Source organism: Myotis nattereri (genome assembly GCF_964212035.1).
Source record: "Myotis nattereri genome assembly, chromosome: 1".
Classification (NCBI taxonomy): domain Eukaryota; kingdom Metazoa; phylum Chordata; class Mammalia; order Chiroptera; family Vespertilionidae; genus Myotis; species Myotis nattereri.
Window position 1 is genome coordinate 187094112 of NC_138075.1, and position 12964 is coordinate 187107075.

Sequence of the window (12964 nt, forward strand, 5' to 3'; positions counted from 1 at the left end):
GAGAATTTTCTAAAACAATGCTAGCACTATTCATTTCTGGTTGTATTTTGTAGACTTCATTTTTTCATCTGAAGAATGCTGAGTATGCATTTTCATAGAAGAAGGAATTAGAAGAGACTTATAGGCAGCAGGGAGGAGATTTCAAAAAAAATATTGCCTTTTGATTTTCCCTTTAGGCCAAATTCTTTAGTGTGCATTTAAAAATTCTTGGTGTCGTGCCAGCTTGTCCTTCTTTCAAACACCCAGTAGCCTCATAGCCAAACAAGCCCATTAGGACAGGTAATTAATTTAGGCCATGTTTGATATATAAGCCATGATGGTTGAAATTTCCACGTGATTATGCAATTTTTTTGTATCACTTTAAGACTTTATTTCATTCCAATATAATACAGATTGGTTGATATTATTACGATTTATCGCTTGCAAAGTGAAGTGCTGATTTAGGAGAATTGACTGTAAATAGTGTCCGTAGAATGACTTTTATATGGACCTAGTATATTTATTATTTGTGTTTTCAGAGTTTATATCAAGTTTATGGTATAGATATACATGCTTCTCAAAATTTATTTTGGTTAAAAAAATTGCTAACATCCCATAATGATTATTAGCTTTGTAGGAATATATAAGCACTAACTTTTTTTTTTTTTGTTTTGTAAGACCTCTTTGATTGTTCCCCTGACAGGTTTTCTTCTTTTTTTCCTCTTTGAATTTAGGATATGTCATGGTACTTATGCAGGTCTCTTAGTAAATACCTACCCAAAATTCTGCATTATTAGAACAACGTCTTATGGTTCCTTTAGGCTACTAGTCTTGGCCTAATGGAAAAAATAAAAAAGGACATTCATGAAAATTTCTTATAGATCAAAATTAAATTATATTCTGATTAATTATCAGTAAGCAATTATAGGCCTCCTCATTCAAGGTCAAGACCACATATCCTACTATACCATTAACTAATTATTTTCATAAGTTTCCTATAAATTAAGCACTAAGTTATATTTTCTATTAGACAATAATTTCTTACATAAAATGAATCTTTGATTACTCTACCTTCTCTTCCATGGGCTCTGGGGTAATAGTTGGGTCTATAGCAGAAGCAAAAGCATTTGTTGTGCTGGGTTTTTGTGAAGTTGGAGGAACGACAATTCCTCTACTGGCATGCTTAAAGTTTATCAGTTTGTTTTGTAAATATGGCATCACTCCTTCTGCTGGCTATAGAGAATGAGAAAGAAAACAAAGTGTTTTGAAGTTAAAGTACAAAGTCAAATTGGGAAGAATATAAAGCAACAGAATTGAGATGCAAGGCAAGGAATTAATTTAAGAAGAAAATGCCTTTAATATTTTCTAGATTATCATCTATCCTTTAGAAAGACTGTGCAAACGTGGATGTCTCTTGATACCTGTTTAAATGAGTGTACATAGGAGAATATCTGACCTATAATAGCCCCTCAATAAATATTTGATGAACTGAGTAAATTGAATCTTGACTGGCCAAAGATCTAATTGTTGATGGAATAATAATAACAATAAAGTTTTCATTAAAATAAACAATAGTGCAGTAAACTGTAGGTTGTAAGTTGCTGATTGCACGCATCTAGTGAAGTGTGGTAAGGAATCTTACCATTGCAGCAGTTTCAGGACCTGTGCCTATGATGGCATCAAAGGCTAGTTGCTTCTGTCCTCCTGGTCTAACCTGGAAAATTGGAAAGTTTATAAAAGTCTAAATTCTTAATTTCTAAAATACGTTGTTTTGCATCAAAAGCCGTTAAACACTTCCCAACTTCTTAAATTAGTTTCTTATACACAAAAATAATCATTTTGATTTGGGAAAGAGAGAAGCAGCTCCCGACACAGGGAAACTGGCCTGATGGTATAACCCTGCCTGCGTTCTCAGGAGCTCCTTCCCCACCATTCTCTGCTGGGCCAGCCATGGTGTTCTATTGAATATTAGCAATCCCTACAGAGCACCAACCTGGGACAAATTTGCCTCTGGATACAATGAAGTGACAAAAACAAGACTGCTTTGTCATCTTGTCTAAAACAAGATCACAGCGTGAGACATAAAAACCCTCACATCCTGGCTAATCTGAGTAACTCTGGCTTTTTTACTATCATGGCCTGGCCTCACTCCTTTAAAATAAGAATCATTGTTACCCAATCATAGAACCAGGGTGAACTAGCACTCTTTGAACATGTCCCAAATCACCTGACAACCCCAAATCCTATATGAAGTCATTTCAATACCTTCCTGTTAGGACACTGCACAGTTTCCCAGGTGTGTGTCCTCCCTTATTGCAATAAATAGATAAATCCAACTTTGTTCAGCTAAGGTATTTGGCTGCAGGGCACGTATAGATTTAACAAATTTTGAAGCAAGTAGTTTTAAAAGGTAGTTTGTTTTTTTTTTAACATGAAAAAGTATGCATTTACTTACAGGTTCAACTTGTTGTGGGATATATCCAAATTGTGTATAGAATGGCATCTGTCAGATTTTTGAAAAAATGCATTAGATTCTGATGTTTTTGTCATAATTTTGTGTTAATGGTTACAAAAATTATATATATATATATATATATATATATATATATATATATATATATAAAATTGATTTTTTTTTCAGAGAGAGGAAGGGAGAGGGAAACATCAATGTGAGAGAGAAACATTGATTGGCTGCCTCCCATACACACCCACCTAGGGCTTAAGCCCATAACCTGGGCATGTGCCCTAATTGGGAATCAAACCAGTGACCTTTGGTGCAGGGAACGATGCTCAACCAACTGAGCCACACTGGCCAGGACTAAAATATATGTACATTTATATTATACTAAATGCTTTTTTGAACGTTCATATGTTCTAGGTGGCAAAAAATGTTAAATTACTAAACATCCTTTCAACAGCATATGATTTCTAAGTTAAAACTTTTCCTTCTTCTAATTTAGCATGACAATTAGAATTACTACTATCAGTCACTTAAAGCATAGTTTTCAGTTTTCTCTAATTTGGTTTGGCAAGTTTTAGAGTGGTGTAAAGTATTATTTTCCCCCATTCTAATGAAAAGATATCTAGTTATTATGAGCCACCTGAATTTATATTAGAATTCTAAAAATGTATTGCAGGTTCACAAAACTTAGTGTGATGTTATCTAAGTGTATTGCAAGATCTGGTGAACAAAGTAGCTTTTATTATGGTAGCTATTTTCATTTTTTAATTTTATTTTTTGTTCATCCTCACCCAAGGATAATTTTTTCCATTGATTTTTAGGGAGAATGAAAAGGAGGGAGGAGGAAGGAGGAGAGAATGAGGAAGGGAGGGAGGGATATATATATATATATATATATATATATATATATATATAGAGAGAGAGAGAGAGAGAGAGAGAGAGAGAGAGAGAGAGAGAAACATTGATGTGAAAGAGACACATCGATTGGTTGCCTTCCCCATACACCCTGAGACCTGGTTTTAGAAAACTTCATTTTCCAAGATGATGTAGTTTTTTCCCTCTGATTTTATTAAATCCACTCACTGATCTCATGATTTTAAAATCCAGTCTTAGAACATTTCCAAATTAGTGGTACTTTAGGGAAAAACACCAAATTCTTTTATGATCACCACAGTTCAAGCTATTGAGTTTTTTTTTCCACTAAATGTACTTAGCTATTCTTTCATCTTAAAATTTGCCTGATCTTCTCCTTTCTCAGATGGAACTAGATCTAGTTAGCTTGAAATCAAACAGTTGCAGTACCTGCTCCTCAAATTGCTGCTGTCCTGTTTGTGGAGGTAACTCTGGGACCGTTTGCTGAGGTTGTTCCCAGGGAAGGAGCATGTAAACCGGATAGTACTGAAGCAGCTAGTTGTAAACAGAAATGAATCAGCATAGTCCTTTTTAAAAAATTTTTTTCTAATGTCAATATTATTTTAAAACTTACTCATATTTAACAATTTTATAAAAAAAGGACACAAAAGCATTTCTTCCTAAACTTTAAGAACAACTTGTATTGCATGTGATACTGGATTGGACTTTGTTTCAAGGTTGTTTGGTCAAACACATTTAGGACAGATTGTGTTCAATTAAATAATAGGCTTTTGTAAAAGCACACCTTGGGCTTTATGTACAAATTTTACACGTTATGCACAAATTACTTTGCAAATATCTAAGAAGAGGATAGCCTATATAGCATTTCCCTTATTTTTTGGGAGAGTCATCATTCTGCAGAACATGGTGCTAGCGTTTTACCATAATGAATATAATGTCAGGAATATATTGTCCTTAATAATTGACAGTTTAATTAAAATAATCTATATGCATTTTAGAATGTTTTGAGAATCCAGAGATAAGGAACAAATAAAATCACCTGTAACTTCACCATCCACATAATCAAGTTTTGGCTTCCACTTATGCCTGTGTGTCTATACATGCATATGTTTATTAAAAATGGGAATCGTAGTACATACATAAAGTTTTATATGATGTTTTGTTTCCTTATTTAATGAAATAAGCCTAGATCATACATAAGAAGTAAAAAACAACAACTGTGGCTTGAAAAATTTATTTTGTGCAATGTTTCTTAATCCTGTCTAAAATCAACATCACCTGTTGAGCATTTTAATAATTAATCATATTTGGGATCTACTCATGAGGTTTTGATCCATTAGGTATGGGAAGGGTCCCAGTGGTCGGCAAACTGCGGCTCGGGAGCCACATGTGGCTCTTTGGCCCCTTGAGTGTGGCTCTTCCTAAACCTTAGGAGTACCCTAATTAAGTTAATAACAATGTACCTACCTATATAGTTTAAGTTGAAAAAATTTGGCTCTCAAAAGAAATTTCAATTATTGTACTGTTGATATTTGGCTCTGTTGACTAATGAGTTTGCCGACCACTGGTCTAGGCATTTGTAATTTTCAGAATTACTACCAGAGATTCTAATGCAAAGCCAGGGCAGAAAAACACTGTTTTAGTAGTTAAAAAAAAGGTGAAGAATTCTATTTCAACTCTGCTATTTAGTTTCATTAGGATTGGGAATTTAATCTCATTAAGACTTATTTTCCTGGTCTTTAAAATGAAGTAATTCTGCATCATGTATCTAACTCTAAATGCTATGGCATACAATGAGATAATGTCTAGAAGTAACTTTTGGTTTCTTATGGGGTGGGACAAAATTACATAATTATGATTACAGTGTAGTCAAGTGGTGTAAACTTTTATAAATGCTCAGGACTCTGGTGGTGAATAATATAATTCACCTATATCTCTCTTACTTTGAACCCAGGATATTATCGAATTAGCCTACTCCTGAGAGGATTTTCCATATTAATCTAATGATTCTACTAGTTGGCCTTCATATTTTTAAGATTTTCCTATTTCATGAAAATCATCACCATTTGATTGTAATATGGAATTAAATTAAAAATATGCAAGAACCTGGAAATGTTTTGACCAGAACTTCGTAATTGTCAAATAAGGGGGGCAAGTGTTTCTTATCTCTACATTATATCATTATGTCATATTTTATAAATTTAATACATTTTCCTCTGAAACAAAATTTAGGGTTGGGCAAAGTTCACCCATGTTATTTCTCTCGAGTTTTTCCCAACTGCCAGCACTTCAGATGCAGAAAGGACATAAGCGAGGGTTTAGTGAGCTCCTTTATTCCTAACATGGTAGTGCCCTAGGAACTCAGGAGTCCTGAGGACTCTTCTTAGCTGGTCTTTCTTCAGGAGTTATTGAGTGAGTCCGACATTAACAAACTGATGCCAACCCAGCGATAGCAGCATCCAGACAGTGATATCATTGGATGGGTTTTTATAGCCCTGCTACAGGAGTCAGAGCTACAAATATAAAAGAAAGCATTCATTCAATGGCAAGCGTTAGTAGCCATAGGAGTGATGATATCTTATTTATTTACCTGGGCTTGCTCTTCAGGCATTTTAAAGGAGAACACATAGGGCATCGCCTGCCAAAAAAGAAATCATAAAAAAGTTTTACTTGACTTTTTTAAAAAAATGTAATTAAATTTAATTTTTCATCAACTTTTATTCCCTCTATGCCCTCTACCATCTCCACCCATCCCCCTCCACCCCTGCAGTCACCACGCTGTTGTCCATGTCCATGTTCTCTCCTTTTTTTTCTCAATCCCTCCATACAAATTTATATATTAGCAGACTTCTATGACAATAAAAGGTCACCTACTATATGCATTATCATTAAGGCAAATTGCCCCCCCCTAATTATATTTTCTAAAACATGTTGTAACACTTTTTATTTGTGGCTATTATCATATAATAGCTGGTTTAAATGATATTTTTCTTGTTAAGAATCAGAAAAGATAAGGAACTTCCTGTGATGGTAGAAACATATTGTGGGGAAGAATTCTTGCTCCATAACTGTTGCCTTATTTTAAAGCTGATTCATATTTGTTTTTACATTCAATGCACATTATCTCAAGATTGAAGAGGTCTGACTTACATTATTAGGGCCCTGGTGGGTCTGCACTGGTGCTTGAGGCTGTGAGGGGTCCAGTTGTCCCACCTGGTTTCCCTGGGCAAAGCTGACCTGTCCTGGGAAAGTTATCTGATTTGGGAACAGTCTAGCAACCTGGTCTAGAGTTGCTAAGGAGAATGGGGAGAGTCCCGGAATTTGAGCTTGCTGCTGTTGTAGAATCCCAGAGAAAGGAGGAATCCATGAATTAAATGGGCTCTGGAAGGAAATAAAAGAATAAAAAGGAAGGTTTTCTTTTTCATTTTAGAAACCATTAAAAATCAGTCCTGAGCAAGCAATTTCTATATTTCCATTGCTGCATTATTAGAAAAAGATAGCATCTTAGCACATTATGAGCCATGCAAATAGCATGAACAGTGCTAAATTTCCAACGATCTAGAGAAATATGGGGCAGAATGAGGTCAATAAAGAGTATAGTTTCTGAGTTGCCAGACTGGGTTTGAATCTTTTTTTTAACCCAGTTAGCTGAGTATGACTTTCTGTAAAATAGTTAATTGTAATGATCTCATAGCTATGAGAATCTGTGTCTGGCATGTGCCAAGTTCTCAAAATATAAGCGCTGATCAGATTATAGTTTATACTTAGTGTTCAAACAAATGGTAATTAGAACGAATGGGACAAATATTCATAACTTTAGAAATGGAAATTTCGGAAATGGCACCAGAAAACATCTTGTTCTCATAAAAAGTGCCATAATAAGAAATGAAAGGCAGAAAAATATTCTTAAAATAATTACTGAGATAGAGATACCTGAAGTTGTAGTGGCTGAAGTTGAGCATTATTAAGACTCAGCAGTAACTAGAAAAGGAAAGAATATGAAAATAACATTACCACACAGTAAAATTATTAAGATCAATGTTTACTACAAATAGAGCCCAAGTCAGAGCTGACTAATCTTAGGTTCCTGTTAGAGGTGAGATGTTTTCTCACTAAGCTTATACTAAATTACAGTGATTAGAGGTTGGGATTTAACTGCCTCTCCCTTGCTGTGTACGGGATTGTACAAATTTAGCCCATTCCAAATGATTTCATTAGTCATTTGATGTCCTAACACCTATGTCCATCTGTGCTAGGTGCTATTAAAAAGATACACAAAATGTTTCCATTGCTTTTAAGTAATGGTGGAATAATATTTTAGAAAGAACCTGGTATATAAAACATGCATGAACATTGGAAATGCATATGGATATGAGAGCACTGAAGAACCAACGAATCTTTAATGCCTCTAACTACATTTTGAATTTTTGGCTTTTATCTCTTCCCCATTCGACTTTCAAAAAACAAACAAACAAAAAGGAGGAGATTATTTTAAGTATCTAAACTAACCTCATTGCTGTGGCTTGCAGACAAAAGGCGCTGTGGGATAATCTAAAAAAAAAAAAAAAAAAAAAAAAAAGATAAAAGAAGGATTTTGGGATTTGTTAAAGGTTTTACACAGTGATTTCAGCAGTACTATGAAATCACTTACCGGGGCTGATAGCGTGGCTCCCAGTAGCCCAAAAAGAATTATGGTTTTCATTTTCAGATGAAATACCTAGGAAAAAAAAAAGTGAAATTTAGCTTTAAAAATACTACATAAAAATCATGATAATAATTAGTTGGTATTTTTCAATTAGGAGAGTAGTTGGTTGAATTTTACAGTATTTGCCTGTATATTAAGATTTAATATAAAACATAAATATCTATAATATATATTATTATTTTCTCTCAGAGAGACAAACCAAAATTGTTAGCTCATCCTTTTAGCTTGACCAAATGACTCATTTAGTGGCATATGATGCAGTTGAATGAGTTATAAACAAGATGGCCTGATGCTTTGAGCTGTTCTACGTAGAAAGGAGTGAGTCCCTCTGACCATGGGAGAGCCTATGACTGAGTCCTTATTATAAAAACAATTTTAATGTCTATTCAATGTAGTAGTAAAAATACTACAATAAAGATTTGACAGTAACAGTTTAATAACAAATAATTTTCATTGAAAAGTCTAATAACATTAAGTATACATGAACACTAAAAAACTGAGTCCATAGTTTTGTAACTCAGGAAAAAAGCTTATAAAATTAAGCTGCGATATTGATTTATAGTGCTATCCATGGTAGTATATTATGCCTTATCCTCCAAATGTGAAAACCCTGCCCTACTTCAAATCACTGATCTACACAAGTAGTAAGGGTGACCTTGGTAGGCTACCCTGTAGGATTGACTGAGTTTGGTTTTAATATTATGAAAGTGAAGATTTGATATCTTACCTCACTCCTTTGCCTATGAAGAGATACTAGATCCATGCAGGGTCTGTGTTCCTTTTATCTTTTAGCTCTACTGCTTAGAACATCCCTTATATTTTAAAACCCATCTTTAGAAAAAAGGGACCAATTATTTTTCAAAAGGGCCAGTGATTCAGTGGGTTTTAGACAATGGCTTAGCTAATAACCCCTTTCCTAATCATCTAGGTGGTAAATGGATTCCCACACTTTTAGTAATGCCATTAAATTATCCTCTGAGAAATGTTTTCTTATGATCATTCCTGGTTTCTGCTTTGGTTATGACTAAATCTTTTGGAATAATTTCATTCTGCTCCTTTTTTAAAAATCATCTTGAAAATGGATACCATAATAGAATAACTTTGAAAGCCTTAATGAAGGTCAAAGATTAATGGCAGATATTTATTTTAAGAGTAAAATATAGATTATTAGACATAAGGCAGAGGTCTAAAGGACAAAAATTCAAAACCTACTTAGGGATGGTAAAGATTCTTTGGTTCTTCAATCCTGAACTGAGTAAATATGAGCTAATTTCATTTAGGTTCAATGTTAAAAAAAAAATCAGTAAATATCTTTCTATTAATGGAATGAAATGCTAAAAAAAAATAAAAAATAAAAAGCCAAATCTCTATGTGTCTATGACATGTATATCCCCATGTGATCGAATGTTTAGGATAAATAATTTCATAAATAGAAAGCTTGATGGCTTTTATTTAAAAAGATAGTGGTGAGTGTTTTGCACTTTAAAAATACTTTTTGCTACATATGATTTTAATATTCAAAATACAACTAAGTGTTATTACCTGTTCATCATGCTATTTAAATTTTTTTTATAAAGTGAGGTTTGAGTTTATTTGCCTTGTTTTTCTTTGCTGTTATTATTGACCGCATTCTGATAGTCCAGGATCATAAGTGTTATGATAATGTATTATCAATTAATTTCCATTGTGGAAGATTTCTTTGGCTAATTTCATCTAGAAACCACTAATGGTGGCCTTATCATGTAGGAAAACAAAGTTATTGCCTTTAAATAAAATTTTTTTTTCTCAGTAGAATGATATACTTCTTAGAACTTACATGGCTTTTTAGTGCTAAAATGATGATAGCATTTGTTGTATAGCCTAAAAAACCAAAAGGACAAAAAAAATTAGTTAAAATAACAAAACTTTTTTTTTTTTTTTTTACTAAAGAAGAAAAGCTACTACTAGGATCATATATCTGTTAGAAAGGAACTTCCCCAAGATTTATGAATGTTATATTTTTAGATTGGCTAAGTAGACCACTCTAGATGCTGATGGCTGATTTAGCTATAGCTGGGTGATTAATGTAACAAATTGTTGCCTGGAAAACCCAGTAGATGAGTTGAGTGGTGGACATGGTACATGTTGCTATATTGCCTAATTATACATATTTATAATTAATGACCATGGTCTATTCTGAATATCATCAAATTAAAGACAATATACCCACGGGGTTGATGACATATGTATAAATAAAATATATGACAAAATAAAAAAATTAGTATGCCATAAACTCAGTCTCCTGAGATTTTTATGGCATTGTGCAGAGTCTTAGACAGCTAACTTCACTCTGAGCCAGAAAGTTGTCAGGACTAAGCACAGAAAAATTTAGGAATTATATTACAGAGCCAAATAGTCAATGTGAAAATTATCCTGATGATGGATAGTTTCACTTAGATATATTCCTCAAATCTGAAGGTAGTTGGAAGAAAATTTCATTTCCCCCCTATTATTTGAATATTCTAAAGAAAAGCAGTTGAAACTGCTTTTTTTCAAGTTAACGTGGTGAAAGAACAGGCTATGCTTTCCTATCTGATAGTTTCTAACTCCCTGTGTCATTGGAGGCAAAGTTATCTCTGGGTGGGAGAGGAAGAAGCAATATTACATTGCATTGTCTATATATTTCTCCTATTCAGCTATGTTGGACTTATTTTCCTATCCCATGTCAGTCACCTAGCAGGTATACCCACTGGGAAATTAAGTAAATGAGTCCCGTCATTCAGGGGACAAAAAAGGTTACCAATCCAGAGCAATGTCAGTCTGTATGGATTAAGGCGCGGAAGCCTTAAGATGAGGAAATCCTGAACTAGGCATTGTCACTGTACCTTCATTATTTTGTTTTATTTCAGTTACTAGAACATCAGACACCCTTCATTTACCTAAATGTACAAAAACACATATCAATGCCAAGTACACATGGATTATGTGCTATTGAAATGATCCGGATCTTTGTTCCAATAATATAAATGACGAAAAAGCAACAATGGCTCATAGGTGAGTCCTTTCAAAATGTTATCACTGTACTTTTTTTTCCCTTCAACTAACTTGAAAAATTAAGAGGCTCACAGAGAACTATTGTGAAGTAGACCAATATTCTGTGAATCAGGAAAGTCAAATTGAATTTTAGCATAGCTTATAATAAAAATAATTTTCTTACATATGTGTTTTATTTTTTTCAGGAACTTATAATTACATATAAAGGTAGGCAGAAAAAAAAATATATATCACTTCCACATTTCAGTGAGAAAGCTGAGGCACAGAAGGCTCAGTGACTTCATTCATTCACTCATTCATCCATACAACTAATAGTTATTATGTAGCTTCAACAGTCCACATCTTTGCTAAGCACTGAGAATTTAGTATCAATTAAACAGACGTGGTCTCTGAATTCATGAAAATTACTGTCCCCTCAGTAATTTAATAATTTTTCTAAAGCACCAAGCTGCCTAACCAGAGGGGAGAGAGACACAGAACAACTTCAAAGACAGTTAACAGATAAAAATTATAAATGATAGAAATGAAGGCTTTCATAAGTTGCCAGAGTTGAATAATGAATATCAACTCAATGAAAGCAATAGATTTTCTGAGTTTAACAATTACTTTTTTCATGACTTGTACAGTAAATAAAGAGAATAAGCAAGTTCTTAATAAAATATATTTTGGCACATAAAGTGTTCACTTTTAAATTCTATGAAGCTCTGCTAAAGTGCCCCCTTCTGTTAAATAAGTGTACATTTCTGGATATTAATCAGTACATGTCCACAAAGACAATATGTCCTAGCTTAATGGATCTAGCTTGATTATATGAGTCTAACTTTATTATGTTTGAGATTTGTATGTGAATGTGAGTCATGACTATAAAGTATAATATCCAGGAGTAATTTGTTCAGGAATAGAGAGTATTAAGAAAATGAAAGTAATACATTCCTCCTCCTTTCACAAAAGTACCCATAAGTTTCAGGGAAATTGAGAGAGGCCAGCCCACAAAACTAGACTTGGGCTACAAACTATCAACTGCCTGTGATTCCCTGAAGTGGGGCCTCCAGAGCATTCAATGAGAGGCACAAATGCATCCTCTCAAATACAACCCATCCTGGTCTGGGCCTATTCACTTCTTTTGTCCCCTGACCTGAAATGTTTCTTTTTTTTCTTTCTCCTTAAACTTTGTAGTATTTGTTTGTACCCTTTGCTCTTTGTGAATTTCAAACCCACTACTGTATGATCCTTATATCTGTTTCTTCTTGAGCTGTGATCAGAGTTTGGCCGCAATCAGGCTTTTGTACGATAACCTTCCAGAAACATCTCCATTTTAATCAAAATCTTATATTTCTAATAACTTGATTTAAGATAAGTGTTTTTGGCTGATTTCTGGCTTTGTCCTTCTCGTACATCTAGCCAAGGCCTTGCTGTGGTCATGGGACTCTTGTATATGTCCCAGTCAGGGAGAGCAGTAGTACCCCAGGCCAGTCTGCCTTAGCTCTCCCTCTGAATTCTGTGGATTGTCTTTTGTTTTTCATCTTGTTACATTAAGTTTATTTCCACAATAAGATTTTATGGTTTCTAATTGCAATGGCCTTTTATTGCTCACAACATTTTTCTATCTTGTTTTCCTTTCTCCTTCCCCTCTTTCTTTCTCCTTCCCTTCTTCCATCTATTGATTTACTATTTTTTCTCTTTTATCTGCCACTCTGTTTCTTTTTCTTTACTTCTACCTAACCTGGTTTACAAAGCCCTTAGTGAGCTAGCTCTTGCTCCTACTTCACTGCTTTTCACTCAGGTCCTCGTTCATTAAGCTCTATGTCTGGAAAGCGCGCTCTCTGATCACTGTACATATAACCCCGCTTAGATGTTCTGTAAAGCTTGTGTTAAGGTCTCACAATTGATATAATTTTTTATTTATTTGGTTA

At 34.0% G+C, this 12964-nt stretch overlaps 1 protein-coding gene across 1 annotated transcript; it reads right to left on the reverse strand.

Moving 5' to 3' along the window:
- Nucleotides 1–785: 785 nt before the first annotated feature.
- ODAM (odontogenic, ameloblast associated) lies at nt 786–8015 on the reverse strand (the record flags this gene model as incomplete). Its single annotated transcript, XM_081114460.1, has 10 exons — nt 786–815; nt 1051–1212; nt 1622–1693; nt 2435–2482; nt 3743–3847; nt 5904–5951; nt 6464–6694; nt 7247–7294; nt 7823–7864; nt 7965–8015. The coding sequence occupies 10 exons, from the start codon at nt 8013–8015 to the stop codon at nt 786–788; spliced, it is 837 nt and encodes a 278-aa protein (XP_080970586.1).
- Nucleotides 8016–12964: the final 4949 nt, after the last annotated feature.